The sequence below is a fragment of the Gobius niger genome (assembly GCF_951799975.1).
Source record: "Gobius niger genome assembly, chromosome: 6".
NCBI lineage: Eukaryota > Metazoa > Chordata > Actinopteri > Gobiiformes > Gobiidae > Gobius > Gobius niger.
The window spans coordinates 20037174-20059840 of record NC_136857.1 but is presented as its reverse complement, the minus strand read 5'-3'; the positions used below and the strand labels follow the sequence as shown (position 1 = coordinate 20059840).

At 41.4% G+C, this 22667-nt stretch overlaps 1 protein-coding gene and 1 long non-coding RNA gene across 3 annotated transcripts in view; one reads left to right on the top strand and one right to left on the bottom strand.

The window, feature by feature from the left end:
- LOC306963912 overlaps nucleotides 1–22667 on the top strand; it is a 393872-nt gene that overhangs the window by 88754 nt on the left and 282451 nt on the right. The gene's annotated exons all lie outside the window — the stretch shown is intronic.
- plxna1a (plexin A1a) overlaps nucleotides 1–22667 on the bottom strand; it is a 308362-nt gene that overhangs the window by 25842 nt on the left and 259853 nt on the right. Inside the window, exons 20-21 of one of the 2 annotated variants that reach the window (XM_079557533.1) lie at nucleotides 17143–17377; nucleotides 3479–3627 (exon numbers count right to left, since the gene is read on the bottom strand). In XM_079557533.1, coding sequence (XP_079413659.1) covers nucleotides 3479–3627; nucleotides 17143–17377 — 384 coding nt within the window. The remainder of the gene's footprint in view (nucleotides 1–3478; nucleotides 3628–17142; nucleotides 17378–22667) is intronic. The other variant, XM_079557534.1, reaches the window with a different exon arrangement.

Here is a 22667-nt window from a genome sequence, read left to right as displayed (position 1 = left end):
GCTGTGTTCGAGAGGCGAGGATTGAAAGTGGGAAAAGGAGAGGCAGGAGCTGAGCCACTGAAGCAAAAAAATAAAAAAACATGTGGTGGAGGAAGAGTAAAGAAATCTCCAAACTAATGCAATATTTAATGTTTAGATAAACACAAACGCCCACATCATCATCATCATCATCATCATCATCTGAATTCTAATGCTTTCCTCTGGGTTGCAGGGAGCTGGATGCAAACTCTGCTGCTTTTTGGTAAAAAACAGGACTTTTAAGCAAGAAATATTCACCGTTCACCATTTTGATTTTGCACTTTACCTTTAGATTAATGTCTTGCGCAGTTGTTTGTACTCGTACTTCTTCATCATGTACTCAGCTGAAGTAATTATTTCTCTCCCGCGGTATATAATTTATTCATGAGATGGATTAGGTATTTAGTTATTTGTATGCAGGCAGGAGATCTGGCTTAGTTTGATGAGATGACTTATGGCGCGCGGTAAGCCTTTTAACCTAAAGCCTCGCATTTTACTGCAATTAGTTATGAATATTATCTGGAGGAAGCGCTCTCTGGTGTCAAAATGTTGCTTTCATGAGTCAGATTATAATAACTACAGTTGGCAGCAGCGGGAGAACTCTGCACCCATGTTTTTGATAGATGAGGTGGAATGGGACTTTGCCTGCCTCACTTAAAGAGTATAGTATAAGTCAGGGTTATACATCTTCTATACTTTTGCCTTTTATGTCTGTGGCTACAGTGCATAAACCGCCTTGTGGGCTGCAGTGATTTGCATAGTAATTGGCAATGGCTTTAAAGCAGATTTAGGGTTTCTCTCAATTTCTCTGGGCTTGGAACTCGCACAACAGTTAGAACAGTGTACATAACAGGGACCACCTTTTACTGCCTTGTATAAATATTGGATAGCATGTTTATGAGCTTATGAGCAAAGCTAAATAACTCATGCCCCTAGAGGCCACAAGCGCCCCTGCATGTGTCGTAGCATGTTGCGTTTTTTTACTCCTTAATTGAGTCTGTGAGAGTAAATACTACGCTGACAGAAAAGACAAAGGGAGAGAGGGATATTGTACATCCAAGTACACAATGGAGATCTTTTTTTTTCACTCAAACTGGGCTGTATATACTGTTTAAGTGATGCTAGCCTGCAGTTAGCTTTGCCTGTTAGCCTGTTAACTTCTTCTTCGTGATTCCCTTAGTGTATATTGGTGGCTCCAACCCGGAGGCAGCGAAGTTGCAATTGTGGTCTTCTGGCCAGAGACACCGGGGGAGATGTTTTAACGCTTGTATTACCCCAGAGGGACAGCAAAAGTTAAGTTAAGTTACTTAGTTCTTCTTTAACGGTTTCAAGTAAACTCACTGACTCTCATTTAGACCTGCGCAACAGAACGCTCACTTCCACAATAGGCTCAAAGGACCGTGGCTGTCACGGAGCTTGTTTCTAGCTCACACACACGATTCCCAATATTCAGATTTTTTAAATGCCTCAAAAATGGCAAGGTTCACTTTACTTGCAGCCAGACGCCGACAAATCCCTGCACGTCCTTTAGCGTCACAGTCAAAAGTAATCAAACGCCGCACCATGGAAAGTTTCTTTATATACTGTACAAACGGCATCACTGTTTATAAGTAAGAATCCTTTGATTATGGTCCACCTCAGTCTCCATCTTGATATGAAATTGTGTGAGGTGCAGCGCAGTGTTTGTATGGCTTAAGACCTGGCGCTTCACTCAGAGCAATAAAGCCAGAGAAGGTGGTTTACACAGGCCATTGGATTAGAACAGAGCCCTCGGGGATATCCACTCAGAGAGGCAGAGGAAGTCTGAAGTACATGACCATCATAACCTCCGCAGAACAATCCCATATCCAGTTAGAGAAATGCAATCTGGAGCGCACTGTTTGAGCCACTTTGTCAGCAGAGGTCAGTGCAGGTGCAGAGTCTATTCAATAAGTATCTGCTAACTGCATTAAAACATGCAGTACTGCGCTGACAGTGGTTCTCCTCAAGGGCCCTGTCACTCAACTCAAAACAATCAAAACAAAGCCGAGGCAAAGATCCTCACCTTATTCTATTACAGCACTTGTGTAATCAAAAAAAGCACCATACGAAGCCAGGGATCTCCAACCAGTAGCTCATGAGACATTTCTACGTTTATACACAATGACTCACATTTGAGATGCATTTTCTTTTCTGTTCTGAACACAATCCACAAACATATCAGTACTTATGTATGATTATGTGTTTTGTTTCCTCTGAGGCCTCTAAGGCCTCAGGGGAACAGAGAAACATCAGGATGAAAAGTGGTTAGCTACAAGTTTGTAAAAATACAAGTTTCACTAAACCTCAGTCAGTATGGACATGCTGCAAGTCATTTTGAGGCACAATGAATTCAATCACTGAGTTAGTTTCAACCCCCGCAATTGTATTTTGGATCAACCGACTAGCAACAGTATGCTAATGCTAACGGCAGCATGCTAATGCTAACAGCAACTAATCAAAGATGGGACAGAAACTATGATAGAATCACCTGAAGCTTGAGTGGCCAAGTATTCATGTTTGTACAAGACCAGACATTTGGAAAAATCGGCCAAGCGTATCGGCAATCCCAAAAAATCTGCATCACCCTTAGAAAAACCCGTATCGGTCGACCTCTACTCAGAATGCAGGGCAGGTTCCGTCCAGTTACTGAATGTGTCTCGGGCAGAAAATCTGTTTTTAAATCCGTACTGCTGAGCTGAACCTCTCTGGATGTCTTACCTTTTCGAGCTGCATCAATTCATTTTCAGGCTGGAGTGCTTTAATGGCGCGATAAAAGGTCAAACAAATTATTCGTCAAATCCAAAAAGTCAGAACTCCAATCAAAGTCAATGATGCGCGCCACATTCTACATCTTAATGATAACCACTGATTACGAACTAGGTTTCAGAGAGGGGCGCTTTACGTTTGATTCATTCCACCGCGAACGTGCATAAATCGCAATCTCCATTTGGCGTGCACTGTCAAGGTGAATACATGTACTGCAGAGTGTAGTGGACTCATTAATAACTAAAGAGGATGTATAATGGAGGTAACAATCCAGCTTTCCGTGTTGCCCTGCTTTCAGCCTTTTGGAGTTTCTCACATGTTCATGCTGAAATCTTTGTGTATTACGCAACACACATTTTCATTGCAGGATAACATGTTTCTGAAGTTATGACTATTATCACACCTTGTTGATGCTGCAGTATATGGGGAGTGTTTTAGAGTCAAAATTCCAGTGTGAAGGCGCAGCAGGTGCTATGAAACAAACTTCAGAAAATATATTCAATAATGATCATGTTTGTCACCTAGACGTATATGATTATTGTTGAATATGTTTCTGATCCTACATAGTAGACAATAGTTTCATTAGTTTGTTAGTGTAGCTACAATGATTGGGTGTTGATTGCAGGTTGGTTAGTAATCTTAGAGTAGTCGAATTGGCCGGTGGTGTACTGACCCGTACCTCCATCTCCTTGAGCACAGGGTGGTCCTCGATCCCCGGGAAAAGGACCCTCATGGCGTAGGTGCGGTAGTCCAGAAAGGGGATCCCGGCACCGTCTAACTCCTGGGTCAGCTCGTGGATGTCAGTCTGCAGCTCGGCAAAGGCTGCAAAATTAAAAGGGAGAATAAACGATTATGTAAACGTTATTTAAGAGAGGGACTCAAATCAAATGGTGCAAAGTGTTTTTGTCAATTTGTCATGCAGTTTTACCTCAGATGCAGAAAAACAAGTTCTTAGCTATTAGATGCTATTAACAGCAACCTTGGTTTATGAACATGGATTTGCAAATCTGTTGAATAATTAATTTGCCATTTAAAACAAAACAAAACTATAACACAATGCTTTTCTTGTCTTTTAGTGCATTATTGCAATATTCAACACATACTTGTGGACACCATAGCACTCCTATATCAGCAGTGTTGGGGAGAATACTTTGAAATTGTGTTTCGTTACTGAATACTTTTAGAATACTTTCACATTGATTGTCATTATATTTATGCATAAATATGGCGTATAATTATAAACATGTAGATGATTGTACTCAATTACCATTAATGATGAACTCTTTAACTCTCTTGGCAAATGCAGCACATACTGCATCATGTGACAAAAGTGCAGTGTTTAAATCTTTATTTTATTTTAGGAGGAATAACAGGTCAACATTGAAAGTTCTTTCTTAATAATGTTGTGCAATATGGAGCTAAAATGTAATGATTGAGTACTGGGATGTATCCTTTGATATTTGGAAAGTGACTGTACTCCAAATACTCTCAAATGAAAATGTAACTTACTACTCAAAATGAGTATTCTAAATACATGTATTTAGTTACTCCCCAGCGCTGTATATCAGACATCGTATATTTAAGAAGTTTGCTGGGTGTTTTGAAAGCACAAAGGTGAGTGTATAAAAAGGCAAAAACAATAGTTGCAGGTAATTAGAAAAACATGTTTTGTAGTGAGGGCAACTTAAGAAATGAGACGTCTAGAATGAGTCTAGTGAACATGTCTGGAACATACAGCCACACTCACTGCCTCGTGACATCAGTAGGTGAGCGGCGAGTGTTTTGAGCTCTTGTATGGGCTGGTTATGCAGGACAAATCAAATATGCACAAAACACAAACGCCGGGTGAGTTCTTCATGCGAGAAAAATCTAATAATATGGTTGGAAGTTCCAAAAGTCAGTTTCGCTCTTTACATGTTGGAAGAAAGTGTGACAAACCACCAACTTTGGCGTTTTCACCAGAGCTGACAGCAAAATTAGCCTCTAATTTTACAACTTACGTACTATTGACTTGTACAGAAAGCAACTTGTCAGTGTATGCGACGTTGATGCCATTAAATCCAATTGTGCAAAGCCGCGGAACACAAAATGAGTTTATTATTTGTACATTATAAAGAGTACAATGAGTGGAGTCTGTTGGTTGCACTCTGACAAAAGGCCAGGTCAGCGAGGCTCTGAAATGTCACGGAATAACCAGTAATTATGAGCCGGGTGCAAAAAACGAACAAAGGAACATACATTACGACATAATAGCAGCTTCGGAATCAACAATTTTGCAATGTTAAAAGCTGGTCATTATAGTATGGGCAAATTTTGGCTTCAGATGAGAGAAAAAATACAGTTCTGGTGATGGGAAAGCGTTTCTTTGTTTCATAACAATTTACCTGGGAATATTTGTTGGACTGCTTGGCGAAGTCCCATTTCGATCTGAAAGAGCCAAGCTACACACTCCCCACTCTGCATCACAACATCTGCTTGCATAACCATATTTTCATATCTCTCCCCGTGTTTCCTCAAATATGAGCTTTCCACTCAGCATTCATAAACATCTCCATTGTCACTTGCCAGTCGGCAGTTGGCGTTTGCAAAGTGCAGCTAATTAGCCATGAACGCTCCAGTCTGGATGAGCCTATATGGATGAATAAACCTACAGCCCCAATGTCTCCCCTCAGGACCCCCACAAAATCCACACTTCTTGAAACTCCGCCCATTTCATCTGTCCCTCCGCCCACACGTCGCGTCCCTGCGCAAGGGAGCAGCTGGGAGGGCAGCAGGAGAGGCGGGATGTTGTGAAGGAGGAGGAGAGACGGGAGCATGCATCGCTGGGCAAGTTTAGATTCATAGCCTTTTTTAATAAATGGGGTACTGAGGTATAGCTGCTTTATTCACTTTAAAGTGGATACGTCATAAACAATAGCTCAGGCTGCAGCATTTATGCCGGCCCAAGTCCCCCTTTTGGTAACGCTTTAGAATACGGCCCGGTAATTAACAGGTAATTACGGTGGTACATCCCTGGTACTTACAGAGGTAATTAACAGGTAATTACGGTGGTACATCCCTGGTACTTACAGATGTAATTAACAGGTAATTACGGTGGTACATCCCTGGTACTTACAGAGGTAATTAACAGGTAATTACGGTGGTACATCCCTGGTACTTACAGAGGTAATTAACAGGTAATTACGGTGGTACATCCCTGGTACTTACAGAGGTAATTAACAGGTAATTATGGTGGTACATCCCTGGTACTTACAGAGGTAATTACTATGTAGTTGCAGTGGTACATTCCTGGTAATTACAGAGGTGTGTTTAGGTAACTTAAGTGGTAGTAACTAGGTACTTTTAGTGGTAAGACCTAGACCATCAGTGATATATAGTAAGAATGGGCTCATGTAGGTTATGATAGCTGGTACTGATATGATGGTTGCTTATGATTATGATGACTTTGTGAATAAACAAAAAGTAATACATTTAATAACACATGAGTCTCTTTATTTTGATGAAAACACAGAGAAAGCAAGAAAAACATTTATACATTTATTACATTTTGGTATACATTCTCCTAAATAGGTTTTCCCATACAGGCAAATAATCTGTATTCACATCCCTGGACTTTCATGTACAAATGACTGTAGTTAACCAGTAATTAATACAGCAACCCCACAGACTTACCAGTGACAACACTTGTAATTACCAGGTAATTAACACAACTCACGGGCCGTATTCTAAAGCGAGACAAAGCTGGTAACTACCAAGACTTACCAGTTACAACACTTGTAATTACCAGGTAATTAACACAACTCACGGGCCGTATTCTAAAGCGAGACAAAGCTAGTAACTACCAAGGACTTACCAGTGACAACACTTGTAATTACCAGGTAATTAACACAACTCACGGGCCGTATTCTAAAGCGAGACAAAGCTGGTAACTACCAAGACTTACCAGTTACAACACTTGTAATTACCAGGTAATTAACACAACTCACGGGCCGTATTCTAAAGCGAGACAAAGCTGGTAACTATAGGGACTTACCAGTTACACTTGTAATTACCAGGTAATTAACACAACTCACGGGCCGTATTCAAAAGCGAGACAAAGCTGGTAACTACCAAGACTTACCAGTTACAACACTTGTAATTACCAGGTAATTAACACAACTCACGGGCCGTATTCTAAAGCGAGACAAAGCTGGTAACTATAGGGACTTACCAGTTACACTTGTAATTACCAGGTAATTAACACAACTCACGGGCCGTATTCAAAAGCGAGACAAAGCTGGTAACTACCAAGACTTACCAGTTACAACACTTGTTATTACCAGGTAATTAACACAACTCACGGGCCGTATTCAAAAGCGAGACAAAGCTGGTAACTACCAAGGACTTACCAGTGACAACACTTGTAATTACCAGGTAATTAACACAACTCACGGGCCGTATTCTAAAGCGAGACAAAGCTGGTAACTACCAAGACTTACCAGTTACAACACTTGTAATTACCAGGTAATTAACACAACTCACGGGCCGTATTCTAAAGCGAGACAAAGCTGGTAACTATAGGGACTTACCAGTTACACTTGTAATTACCAGGTAATTAACACAACTCACGGGCCGTATTCAAAAGCGAGACAAAGCTGGTAACTACCAAGACTTACCAGTTACAACACTTGTAATTACCAGGTAATTAACACAACTCACGGGCCGTATTCTAAAGCGAGACAAAGCTGGTAACTACCAAGGATTTACCAGTTACAACACTTGTAATTACCAGGTAATTAACACAACTCACGGGCCGTATTCAAAAGCGAGACAAAGCTGGTAACTACCAAGACTTACCAGTTACAACACTTGTAATTACCAGGTAATTAACACAACTCACGGGCCGTATTCTAAAGCGAGACAAAGCTAGTAACTACCAAGGACTTACCAGTTACTACACTTGTAATTACCAGGTAATTAACACAACTCACGGGCCGTATTATAAAGCGAGACAAAGCTGGTAACTACCAAGGACTTACCAGTTACAACACTTGTAATTACCAGGTAATTAACACAACTCACGGGTCGTATTCTGAAGCGAGACAAAGCTGGTAACTATAGGGACTTACCAGTTACAACACTTGTAATTACCAGGTAATTAACACAACTCACGGGTCGTATTCTAAAGCGAGACAAAGCTGGTAACTACCAAGGACTTACCAGTTACAACACTTGTAATTACCAGGTAATTAACAGACCTCACGGGCCGTATTCTAAAGCGAGACAAAGCTGGTAACTACCAAGGATTTACCAGTTACAACACTTGTAATTACCAGGTAATTAACAGACCTCACGGGCCACCTCACGCGAGACAAAGATGGCAAGTCCGAAGACTTACCAGTTGCAACACCTGTATTTAGCCAGAAATAACGGGCAATTAACAGTAAGGTTAAGTTTTCAACAGGAGTCTCTGAACAACATGTTCTCAAAATCCTGCCTGCGGGTCCATAAGCCTGGTTTCCATCAACAAAAAACAGCAATTCTTCTTCTGGTTCTGAGACTTCTTATTTTCTTTGGTAGCCAAGGAACCGAATGGACTGTGGACTTAAGAACTTCATTCAGTCGTCAGTTGTCCTCACACTGGCGGGGTAGATACAGGTGAAGGTTACCTCTGCAATACATAATGTTTATAAAGTAATTGCGTGTTGAACATTATTCTGTTCTAACAGCAGGTGGATAGCATTATCACTTACATTTGTTTTGACCCATCGGTGTGCCTCTTCTTGGAAGCAGGACCTAAAAAATGTAAGTGGAAGATGTAATTTTAGTTGCAAAGGTTTCTATATTTTAAACTTGTAATGAACTTCACATAAATACATAGACTATTTTTATTTATGGCTGAGCTTATCAAATTTATTTCTGTTCAGTGGATTTTGTGTGTGTGTGTGTGTGTGTGTGTTGGGGGGTCTTGCAATTGTAATCGCAATTGATCACATTTAATCCTGCTTCATTACGTAAATGTATCTTCTGTGAACTATAAGGAGAGTGTTCCTAACGTGTGCACACCTGAAGTATGGCAATGCAAAGCTCCAGGTTAGGAACCACTGCTTTAGGCAACAGTTTGTGCTTCCTACTATACATTTAGTCCATCTGTGTCACACACTCACAAATGATTAGGATCCAATTTGTATACACGTGTGCCTTAGTCCATGTAAATGCGACCACATGAAAGAAAATAACCCCCAAATAAGTTTGTCTAGAGCCAGCTAAATGCTTCAGTGAAATTAAAATAACAAACAGCTTTAGCAAGTGCATTACATTTACTCACTTTTAAAGGGAAGAGCTGAGAATCTTTCAGGGAATGCTTCTCATCGTCACATGGAAAATGGTCCAAATCTACACGGCACTTCTAATGTCAGTGCACGAGCGGCCTCAGGTCTACTGTAACAAAACTTTTAACAACATGCACATGTGTAAATACCTTAGTCATAGATGAGAGGTAAACAAATTAAACCTTACTCAAATCTACTTACATTCTGACTGAGTCTTTGTCAAAGTGTGTGCTTCATTTCCCTGCATTCTTCTTTTCCGCATAATGCACGACATACTGGTGGATACTGGAAAGCCTTCATGTCTTCATCCTCACAGGCCTTTAGATCACAGTGCCTTCTCTGGTATTTGTAAAATGGACAAACAGGATACTGAGGTGAGGACACTTAACCTTCCCACAACTATTGCAAAAGTCACTTTACCTTCTTCTTTGTGCATATCACTGAATTCCAATGTAGTAAGATGTTGTTGCTAGAGATGATTCTCTAGTTGTGCAGACCCTGGAGACAATGTGGGGGAAGTGTCTTGCCCAAGGGCACAACAGCAGCATGTACCTGTGGGAGCTGGGGTCATCTAGGTAAAAAGGAGACAGTAAAGAATTAGCCCCATTCCCATTTGTGACAGTTTTATGTCAAACACCAAAAGAATCTGTCCTTTTTCTTCAATTAATTCCAATAGAATTCTCAGATTAAATTAAACAGATAAATGTAATGCACAGGGATGGCCTGGTCAACCAGCTGCTCTTGCTTTCTGCTCAAAGACAAGAGTATCTGGGACTTTTCTCACAGCCAATCATTCAACACATTTTATAAATCGATCCAATCAAAGACGCCAGTTTGTGAATGAAGACTCTCAAATCACATCACATTCAGAACAAACTTTATCACTCCTGTTACCTGTAATTAAAATAATTAAGCGTTTTTCCTGATTTGACACAAGATGAGTGCAATATTTGACAATTAAGTGTAGTGGGATGGGTCGGCAATGGCATGTTCTCCAGATTACATGTTTCTCCCATCCTGCGAACAATCTACACATTTGTGTGTGAATTGGAGAAGCGCGTTAGCGAGCTGGCTCAAGATCCAGTGTAAACAGGAAAAAGAGGCAAAAGAAACCCCAAAACACAACAAACAGATCTCAGAATCGATTTGATTCTACATTATCTTAAAAAGGGACCATTGTACTCGTTTATATTCCATCCTTTAAGGCCCATAAGAAGCAGTTTTATACTGTTTATTTTGGATCAGCACTTTTACTCAAAGATCATTTTAGAATCATTTATTGCTTAAGCCCTAAGAAGTATCACGGAGTTAAATTCTCAAAACTCTGCCTGTTTGCGCCTCTGCACAGACGGAGGGGGGCAGGGGCGGGCGGAGCGTCTCGGTGCTGGTGTTACGTTGAGGGGCAGACAGCGTTTAGGATTTATGGAGACAATGCTGAAAACAGCGATATTAACGTTACTTGCACTTTACAGTGGCTAATTGCGTGCATATTTAATTAGGTCCTCGCGGTCATTTGTAAGGATTTTTCTAAGACTCGGGCGGATGTGCGTCACGGTCGCCGTTTTAAAAAATGAGCGGGAAAGGTCAGACTTTATCGACTAACAGTACAGTCTGAAGCATAAATAATTCTCCTGGGTCAAACTACCTGCAAACTGAAGTCAGACATGTCATATCGTTGGATATTAATAAAGCATACTACCTTATTCAGGCTGCAGATCTACGCTCTTCAGCGCGGTGTGGATATATTTCTATGTGTGGAGTCTGTGGACGCGAGCGTCATGACGTCATGACGCTTGCGTACCTCCGATGGAGTTACATTTTGGTTCTGCGCAGCCGCAGTGCGCTGCTGTGGGAGCTGAAGTGAAGCAACGTAGACCACCTAAGCCACCGAAATAAGGTAATATACTTCATTAATATCCAACGAAATGATATTTCTGACTTCCGTTTGCAGGTAGTTTGACCCAGGAGAATTATTTATGCTTCAGACTGTACTGTTAGTCGATAAAGTGTAGCGTCTGACCGTTCCCGCTCATTTTTTAAAACGGCGACCGTGACGCACATCCGCCCGAGTCTTACAAGAAAAATCCTTACAAATGACCGCGAGGACCTAATTAAATATGCACGCAATTAGCCTCTGTAAAGTGCAAGTAACGTTAATATCGCTGTTTTCAGCATTGTCTCCATAAATCCTAAACGCTGTCTGCCCCTCAACGTAACACCAGCACCGAGACGCTCCGCCCGCCCCTGCCCCCCTCCGTCTGTGCAGAGGCGCAAACAGGCAGAGTTTTGAGAATTTAACTCCGTGATACTTCTTAGGGCTTAAGCAATAAATGATTCTAAAATGATCTTTGAGTAAAAGTGCTGATCCAAAATAAACAGTATAAAACTGCTTTGTATGGGCCTTAAAGGATGGAATATAAACGAGTACAATGGTCCCTTTTTAAGATAATGTAGAATCAAATCGATTCTGAGATCTGTTTGTTGTGTTTTGGGGTTTCTTTTGCCTCTTTTTCCTGCTTGCACTGGATCTTGAGCCAGCTCGCTAACGCGCTTCTCCAATTCACACACAAATGTGTAGATTGTTCGCAGGATGGGAGAAACATGTAATCTGGAGAACATGCCATTGCCGACCCATCCCACTACACTTAATTGTCAAATATTGCACTCATCTTGTGTTAAATCAGGAAAAACGCTTAATTATTTTAATTACAGGTAACAGGAGTGATAAAGTTTGTTCTGAATGTGATGTGATTTGAGAGTCTTCATTCACAAACTGGCGTCTCTGATTGGATCGATTTATAAAATGTGTTGAATGATTGGCTGTGAGAAAAGTCCCAGATACTCTTGTCTTTGAGCAGAAAGCAAGAGCAGCTGGTTGACCAGGCCATCCCTGTGCATTACATTTATCTGTTTAATTTAATCTGAGAATTCTATTGGAATTATTTGAAGAAAAAGGACAGTTTCTTTTGGTGTTTGACATAAAACTGTCACAAATGGGAATGGGGCTAATTCTTTACTGTCTCCTTTTTACCTAGATGACCCCAGCTCCCACAGGTACATGCTGCTGTTGTGCCCTTGGGCAAGACACTTCCCCCACATTGTCTCCAGGGTCTGCACAACTAGAGAATCATCTCTAGCAACAACATCTTACTACATTGGAATTCAGTGATATGCACAAAGAAGAAGGTAAAGTGACTTTTGCAATAGTTGTGGGAAGGTTAAGTGTCCTCACCTCAGTATCCTGTTTGTCCATTTTACAAATACCAGAGAAGGCACTGTGATCTAAAGGCCTGTGAGGATGAAGACATGAAGGCTTTCCAGTATCCACCAGTATGTCGTGCATTATGCGGAAAAGAAGAATGCAGGGAAATGAAGCACACACTTTGACAAAGACTCAGTCAGAATGTAAGTAGATTTGAGTAAGGTTTAATTTGTTTACCTCTCATCTATGACTAAAGTATTTACACATGTGCATGTTAAAAGTTTTGTTACAGTAGACCTGAGGCCGCTCGTGCACTGACATTAGAAGCGCCGTGTAGATTTGGACCATTTTCCATGTGACGATGAGAAGCATTCCCTGAAAGATTCTCAGCTCTTCCCTTTAAAAGTGAGTAAATGTAATGCACTTGCTAAAGCTGTTTGTTATTTTAATTTCACTGAAGCATTTAGCTGGCTCTAGACAAACTTATTTGGGGGTTATTTTCTTTCATGTGGTCGCATTTACATGGACTAAGGCACACGTGTATACAAATTGGATCCTAATAATTTGTGAGTGTGTGACACAGATGGACTAAATGTATAGTAGGAAGCACAAACTGTTGCCTAAAGCAGTGGTTCCTAACCTGGAGCTTTGCATTGCCATAGTTCAGGTGTGCACACGTTAGGAACACTCTCCTTATAGTTCACAGAAGATACATTTACGTAATGAAGCAGGATTAAATGTGATCAATTGCGATTACAATTGCAAGACCCCCCAACACACACACACACACACACACACACACACACACACACACACACACACACACACACACACACACACACACAAAATCCACTGAACAGAAATAAATTTGATAAGCTCAGCCATAAATAAAAAATAGTCTATGTATTTATGTGAACTTCATTACAAGTTTAAAATATAGAAACCTTTGCAACTAAAATTACATCTTCCACTTACATGTTTTAGGTCCTGCTTCCAAGAAGAGGCACACCGATGGGTCAAAACAAATGTAAGTGATAATGCTATCCACCTGCTGTTAGAACAGAATAATGTTCAACACGCAATTACTTTATAAACATTATGTATTGCAGAGGTAACCTTCACCTGTATCTACCCCGCCAGTGTGAGGACAACTGACGACTGAATGAAGTTCTTAAGTCCACAGTCCATTCGGTTCCTTGGCTACCAAAGAAAATAAGAAGTCTCAGAACCAGAAGAAGAATTGCTGTTTTTTGTTGATGGAAACCAGGCTTATGGACCCGCAGGCAGGATTTTGAGAACATGTTGTTCAGAGACTCCTGTTGAAAACTTAACCTTACTGTTAATTGCCCGTTATTTCTGGCTAAATACAGGTGTTGCAACTGGTAAGTGTTCGGACTTGCCATCTTTGTCTCGCGTGAGGTGGCCCGTGAGGTCTGTTAATTACCTGGTAATTACAAGTGTTGTAACTGGTAAATCCTTGGTAGTTACCAGCTTTGTCTCGCTTTAGAATACGGCCCGTGAGGTCTGTTAATTACCTGGTAATTACAAGTGTTGTAACTGGTAAGTCCTTGGTAGTTACCAGCTTTGTCTCGCTTTTGAATACGGCCCGTGAGTTGTGTTAATTACCTGGTAATTACAAGTGTTGTAACTGGTAAATCCTTGGTAGTTACCAGCTTTGTCTCGCTTTAGAATACGGCCCGTGAGTTGTGTTAATTACCTGGTAATTACAAGTGTTGTAACTGGTAAGTCCCTATAGTTACCAGCTTTGTCTCGCTTTAGAATACGGCCCGTGAGTTGTGTTAATTACCTGGTAATTACAAGTGTTGTAACTGGTAAGTCCCTATAGTTACCAGCTTTGTCTCGCTTTAGAATACGGCCCGTGAGTTGTGTTAATTACCTGGTAATTACAAGTGTTGTAACTGGTAAGTCTTGCTAGTTACCAGCTTTGTCTCGCTTTAGAATACGGCCCGTGAGTTGTGTTAATTACCTGGTAATTACAAGTGTAGTAACTGGTAAGTCCCTATAGTTACCAGCTTTGTCTCACTTTAGAATACGGCCCGTGAGTTGTGTTAATTACCTGGTAATAACAAGTGTTGTAACTGGTAAGTCCCTATAGTTACCAGCTTTGTCTCACTTTAGAATACGGCCCGTGAGTTGTGTTAATTACCTGGTAATTACAAGTGTTGTAACTGGTAAGTCCTTGGTAGCTTTGTCTCGCTTTATAATACGGCCCGTGAGTTGTGTTAATTACCTGGTAATTACAAGTGTTGTAACTGGTAAGTCCTTGGTAGTTACCAGCTTTGTCTCGCTTTAGAATACGGCCCGTGAGTTGTGTTAATTACCTGGTAATTACAAGTGTTGTAACTGGTAAGTCCTTGGTAGTTACCAGCTTTGTCTCGCTTTATAATACGGCCCGTGAGTTGTGTTAATTACTGGTAATTACAAGTGTTGTAACTGGTAAGTCCTCTGTAGTTACCAGCTTTGTCTCGCTTTAGAATACGGCCCGTGAGTTGTGATAATTACCTGGTAATTACAAGTGTTGTAACTGGTAAGTCTTGGTAGTTACCAGCTTTGTCTCGCTTTAGAATACGGCCCGTGAGTTGTGATAATTACCTGGTAATTACAAGTGTTGTCACTGGTAAGTCCTTGGTAGTTACCAGCTTTGTCTCGCTTTTGAATACGGCCCGTGAGTTGTGTTAATTACCTGGTAATTACAAGTGTTGTAACTGGTAAGTCCTTGGTAGTTACCAGCTTTGTCTCGCTTTAGAATACGGCCCGTGAGTTGTGTTAATTACCTGGTAATTACAAGTGTTGTCACTGGTAAGTCTGTGGGGTTGCTGTATTAATTACTGGTTAACTACAGTCATTTGTACATGAAAGTCCAGGGATGTAAATACAGATTATTTGCCTGTATGGGAAAACCTATTTAGGAGAATGTATACCAAAATGTAATAAATGTATAAATGTTTTTCTTGCTTTCTCTGTGTTTTCATCAAAATAAAGAGACTCATGTGTTATTAAATGTATTTTTTGTTTATTCACAAAGTCATCATAATCATAATCAACCATCATATCAGTACCAGCTATCATAACCTACATAAGCCCATTCTTACTATATATCACTGATGGTCTAGGTCTTACCACTAAAAGTACCTAGTTACTACCACTTAAGTTACCTAAACACACCTCTGTAATTACCAGGAATGTACCACTGCAACTACATAGTAATTACCTCTGTAAGTACCAGGGATGTACCACCGTAATTACCTGTTAATTACCTCTGTAAGTACCAGGGATGTACCACCGTAATTACCTGTTAATTACCTCTGTAAGTACCAGGGATGTACCACCGTAATTACCTGTTAATTACCTCTGTAAGTACCAGGGATGTACCACCGTAATTACCTGTTAATTACCTCTGTAAGTACCAGGGATGTACCACCGTAATTACCTGTTAATTACATCTGTAAGTACCAGGGATGTACCACCGTAATTACCTGTTAATTACCTCTGTAAGTACCAGGGATGTACCACCGTTATTACCTGTTAATTACCTCTGTAAGTACCAGGGATGTACCACCGTAATTACCTGTTAATTACCTCTGTAAGTACCAGGGACGTACCACCGTAATTACTTGTTAATTACCTCTGTAAGTACCAGGGACGTACCACCGTAATTACCTGTTAATTACCGGGCCGTATTCTAAAGCGTTACCACACTTTTATCCATAAATAATAAATAAATAAACTAACACAACAAATGTATGCTAGATATTATTTCAACTGTTCCTTTTCTGTAAATGAATCCCTGACCTCTTTTTTTTTTTTTTGATTAATGCAACGCTTCACTGTAAAACGCTTGGTTTGTATAGTTGTTTCCGAAAAAACAATAGCTTTGTTTTAGAAATAAATACAACATTTATCATGGCTGACTCCACTGAAAAAACATCGCCTTAAAAAACTGTTTAGGGATTTGTAGTTTATTTAAAGCCTGGAGTAAGTGACTATCACTGGTAGAGTTAAGCTTGAACTTTTAAAACCAGATTCATCATCTTTTATTTCTTCCAGTTAATAAGCATTTGTCCTCCCACAACTATGCAGATGACTCTCAGATCTACATATCACACAATATGAGCAGCTTTTGGTCATCTAAAAAGCCTTTCCACAATCAAAAGATATTGGGCCCGATCTTCCACCTGAGGCAACGACAGCGTTGGTCCAAGGTGCGTGCACCGACCTGCTGCATCAGTGCTTACGGTCAGTGGCTAGAGGGTGTCGCTTACAATAACAGAGGCCGACTGAGGTGTGGTATACTGCAAAAACGCAAAAGCTACTGCTTCCCATTTGCAGCGTCTTCTAATCTCTTACTTTACATTGTGCCTCATGTACTTTATTCAGCAGTTAGGCAACATCTTTTGAGCTCCCACAGGACAACCTACAACGTTATTCATCCCACTGTGAATTAAACACTGTCCATGTCCTGAGAAAAAGAGGATGTATATGGCGCTGGGCTGGCAATGAAAAGCACGGGGTTCTGTACGCCGCAGAAACGCAATCAGATCTCATGCATGTGTCACCGCCCTGTCACCCCGAGTTCATGCAAAATATTTAAGTCTGGTACGGTCTGTAGGAGAAAAAAGCCTGGGGAGAGACCATACATAACAACACCATTCACTATAGGTGTCTAGCCCAATCACTGTGTCAGGTCTGAAGCTGAAGATTTCACTGAGCCCAAAAGTCTAGCCTACAGCCTACAGAGACTAATCGACTACACGGACTCCATGTTCAAATTCAGTTCTATGTAGCTGTGCATTGTTTCCATACCTTCTTTACATTCCAATGCCACTCGAGACTCCAGGTTATCCATCTGGAGTTGCAGGCGTTTCAAGGTGCGATCCGCATCCCGGGACTTCCTCTTGTAGGCGATGAGCACAGCGATGATGACCAGTAGTAGCAGACCGCCGCCCCCTCCAATCCCAATGATGGCGGGCAGAGTCAGCAAGCTGTCTGAGTAGATCTGGAGAGTCCCAGGGGAGTACTCGAACCCTCCTGCACGGATCTGCACAGAAACAAATCAACAAGTTAGCGCCGAGGTCAAACACTGTATTTTTCTGAAGTAAAAGTGTTTTATTGAAGAGCGAGGCACAGGGGAGCTTTTAGGAAAAACATATTTCTTCTGGTTGAGGGTAAAAAGCGAATGCATTATCAGTGCCTGCATTCTTAGAAGACAGTTTCTCAGCGGTCGTAAAGGAAGAGGAAACGGCTATTTGTATAAGCACTCCCAAGATTTGAGCCAGTTTAGCTCCGTGGAGACTCGAAACTTGGACAGAGTTGAGAGAAGTCTGAATTAGTAAAACGTCAACTATAAGGAAAAACAATAATTCATGGTCGATCACAACAGCAATGGCTAGAACGTACACAAGCCTTTTAGCAGCGTGAGAGAACCAGACCGAGACTTGTTGAAACTAGGAAGAGACTGCCTGCAAAATATATATATATATCATTCTACGTTTCTCGATAGATATGGGAAATTGTGACTTCAAGAGCCATTTTCCCTTGCTGCTCTCGTAAATCTTCACTTTGGTCCTCGCATCATTGACCCATTGAAAACAACTAGCAACAAACTGACCAGCAAATTCACTCCTAACCCTAACCTCATCATGCATAAAGATAACATGATCTGCCACCTTCAGCTCTACCCCTCAAAACGTGTGCTTCTTTTATACATTCTGTGAAGACGCCATCTCTACCGTGTTTTATCCAGTTAGCATTTAGCATTTGTTCATCTCATTCCGCAAGCAATCAAACAAAGTAATCACCAGCTTTTAAATGCCTCCCTGAGGAGTTGGGGTAATTACAAAAAGTCAAACACATGTAACTGTTTTTTTTTTTTCTTTCTCCCATTACCTCCATTTACATATGCACTTCCCTTAGAGACACACACACCATCGTGGAATCTTTCAAATCAGGCCGTCCAACAGGAGGGCTCCGTACCTGATTCAAATGAGCCGTGATTACCCTCGCTGCAAGTTCCTCTAAGTGCACTTCTTGCTACTAACATTTTCAAAAGTCGCATTTGGAAAAGTAAAATAGAGCAGCTGCTATATCAATAGAAATGCGGTCGATACCTACTAATTAAATTTGCAATAGTAAAGTCAATTAGACGGGCTTGTTTGAGATTAGGCAACCAATTAGCAGTGCGGACATGACGGGAGTGCGAACAAAGTGGGTGAGCTCGGAGGAAATGAAGTCAGGAATTAAGAGACAAACTGTATAATGAGAGGAGATAAAAGGAGAACGTGAATCAGATTATCGCCCGCACTGGCACTTTACAAGAGAACACGGACACAAGACCAACTGCAGATATTCAATTGACAGAGATTGTGGTTGTATGGAGATTGTGGTTGTAGGTACAAACTAAAACCCAGCTCAATATCTGCAGAAGGGTTCCCTAGGAGCGGCGCCTGACAGGCTACCACATCGGCATTGAGTGATGGGCCAGATGCAAAGGACAAAATTGCCGATGGGGATAATAATATAATAATACACTGCCTGACCAAAAAGGAAAAAAAAAGGTCACCACAATATTATTATATTATTTTGTTGGATTGCTTTTAGCTGTTATTACAGCACACATTCACTGTGGCATTCTTTCAACAAGCTTCTGCAAAGATCCAGTGTTGCGCTCATTTTTCATTGTGACCTTGTATTGATGATGGGAGAGTGGGACCACTATGCAAAGCCTTCTCACTGGGGGTTAAGCTCATAAGGGAAGAAGAAATCCATTGATGGAATAACATTCAGGTATTCGGCCCTAGATCATCACAGTTAAATCCAGGTGATGACTAAGCTTCAGCGCAAATTCAACCTGGAACACCATCCTGCAGCATTCGTTCATTGCCTCAGCAGCTCTTCACCAATCATCCAATCTCAGTCCCATCTCAAGCCACACCTTCACGACAGCCAATCACCGCAGCTGCTCATTCCTGTTTCAGCCATTCATTACCCAGGATCCCCTTCTTAAGCTTCCTCATCCATCGCTCTGCCATTTCCCAACTGTGCTGCAACCCTCCTCCGCCCCTCCTGGGCCTGGCCTCTCCTCAGCTCTGCTCGTCGTTGTCAACTGGCCGCCCCGGGTCTTATCCTCTACCACCAGTGTCCAGACTCCGGGGGACATTCTGTCTGTCATTCATCATCGCCATGCATTTCATATCGTTAATTCAATCTTCCGCCGGGGTCTGAGTCCCAATTATGATTCATGTCCAATTAAACTTTCCTAACGCCACTCTGTTTACGTGAGTCTTTTCAGGTTGAATTGGTCAGGCATGGGATAACATTCTGTACGCAACATGAATTAAACAGAAAGTAATAGGCCATTTCATCTGTGTTAAAGTAAGCACATGGACACAATACAGTATTTCCTATACGCAGTGTTTCTCAGACTTTTCACGTGAAGTAAAATGCCATGACGTCAGTATTTCTAAATAAGGACAGACCTACAGACTGACTAACATGATTACACACAAAAGAACTGAGGACCTAACATAGTACCCATACCACAGTTTGAGAAATACTGGAGTAGACCATTTGCTGTATACTACATTTTGATTGTGTGACAGACTTAATTGCACAATAAAACACTCAGTCTCACATATTTACAAAACTGCCAGCAAATTCCTGACTGTATGAATCCTGTAATTAAATATGTCATGCCCTTTTTGTATCTGACCCTTTTTTCACACGTGAATGCCATGTGCCGATTTGTTTCTGTCCTGGATGAAAAAGGCTACTTTCCCCCGTACTATCTGTTCTCACTTCTAAGATGATGACAGTTCACAAGAAATCTAATTGCTTTGAAGATGACACATTTTCGAGGCAGGCATCTATTTATACTGACGAACTCGTGGTAAAAAGCTGACGGCAAAAACAACAAACAACTTTCTCCGAAAAACTCCAGGGAGGTTCTCAGCTGGCGACGCACAGCTGAGCATCAGAGGGGACAATCAAAGACACTCTTTTCTTTTTTTACAGTACGTCCCCCAAATGCGAGTAACCTTTAGGGTCCCCATCAAGTAGGTCAACACGCATGTGCCTACAGCTGTGTCCCTCTCTGCGCAACTCCCAGGGTCGCAAACACAAACCCAAACACAGGCCTTTACACAGCTGATCAGATCGGAACAGACAAGCGCTGCACCCCCGCCAATACATAGCTGAGCTGCCATATTCAACATGACATCCCGCTCAAAAAAAAGAAAAAAAGGAGGGCACAGTTCGATGGAGGACGATCATATTGAATAACATGGATGCGCTGACAGGAGGGAGGCTTTCGAGGTTCAGTGGTGGTGGCTGGTGGCGAGTGCATGTCAAAGATCTGAGGAAGGACGTAGGGTGATAAGTTAAAGGGTAGTGGTTGCTTGTCAAGAAAAGAGAGAGAATGGGATTTAACAAAAAAAAGTTTCAAGGACATTTTGAGGATTTTGCATCACGGTGTGTTTCACGCTGAGGTTTTAGAGAGAATACACAATAAGTTCTGTTGCTGCACGTCAAGTATATAAACATGAGAAGTGCTACTTGGTCCTGCCACATCAACTCCCTTGCTGCTACATCGCTGCTATGCTTCTGACATTCGTTTGATTGAGCACTGCATAGGCATTGCAATTGCATACCTCCATCACAACAAGAAAACTGCAGATTGGCAGATAATCCTAAATGTCAAGTGGCACAAGCATCCAGATGGATTGTGTGTTGTTTTGCTCTTTAATTAGCAATTTATTTTGCCCTTTGTCAAAGAGTGTTCCAGTTCACGACTAAAATGTTGTTGTGTCAAAGTATTGTCTCAAACGGAATTTTAGATCAAACTTCACCTTCATCAAACTTGCCGTGTCATTAAAAAAATGACCGGGGCCTACACTGAAGTATGTTAATATGTTCTTTCTTCTTCTATTCCAGCCAGAATACACGCTTTTCCTCTTCTTTACAAAGATGCGTAGTCTGGGATCGGGGGGATTTTTTCAAAGTTCCGATGGGTGTGATTGACCATCAGAAAATAATCCTCTTACAGAAGATGAAGCATCAACATCTACACAGGCACATTCAGGTTAAGTACATTTAAGATTTTGTTTTACTTGTGGTTAATTCGGTCTTCCTGTTGTGGCAAAGGGGTCTGTGATTGGAGCGATATATAAGCTGTTAGCAAAGTTCCAGACGGTCCTGCTCTTGAACAGATAGAAAATGCAGGCGTGGATTTCTGTGCAAGGTTACATCGAAGATGACAGAAAAAATGTGTTCCATTTGCAGTTTGTGACCCCTGTCTGTGAAAAGCGTTATATAATTAAATAATATTTCAAATATTTTTACAAAAAGAACTGCATGTCGTGGGTCTGAATGTGAACTGCCGCTCCAAAGCAGAGGTCGCATCCAATTTACTCCGAAAGAATACCAAGGCCAACCTCATCAATTCCCTGATCATTCAAACGCGGACAAATCTCTTGTACATTCCTGCACTTACGTAGACTTTTGCTGGAACCCTAGTGACCTTCCCTAGAACAGCTGCTGCAGGAGTGGCACTGTGAATTTCAAAGTGTGCATGTGTCAGAATGAATAAGACGTTTGGGTGTGGGGACGGCTCCGCATTGACTGCGCTTCGCCCCGTAGTGACACAGCAATGACAGCCCGGGACGGAGGCGGTGATGGGCCCATGACAACGGCTTCAAAGCGACGCGCTGGTGACAGGACTAAACATGCAACAAGAGTTTGAATGCTTCGCCAAAGTTGTTCCATATTGCATCAGAAAGTTGAACGGGGCTGCTAGATTAGTGCTCCCAGACAGGCTTAGTGTCTGCGCATCAGCAGCAACCTCAACAAACCCATCTATTTTTAATACACTCTTTTATGTTCTGTATAACTCCAGGACACAGCAAAATTGGCGAGCGTGGCCGTCCATGCTCATGTAAAAGAAATCATAAATAAATAAGTGAATCTGAGTGTACGACTATGTTCCCATTGCAAACACTTATCACAGGTTTGATTCCGGAGCCACAGGGGGCATTTCTGTCTGGAGTTCAACTGTTTCTATGTGTCCCTGAAGGTGTTTCCTCAACAACTCATCAACAATAACAGCAAGCTACTCCATCCAGCTTGGAACTTATATCAATATCGTGGCTCAGATGTGAAGAGCTGGTCTCTTGATGTGGTAAAATTGTTGATGTCAGGATTTGTTGTCTTGTTGAGATGTAGCAGCCACAGGAACACATTTGACCTAACTTCTTCAGCAATCTGGAAACAATAGTGTCACATCAAGAGACCAGTTCTTATCATAAGAGCTGCTACATCTCAACAAGACAAATCCT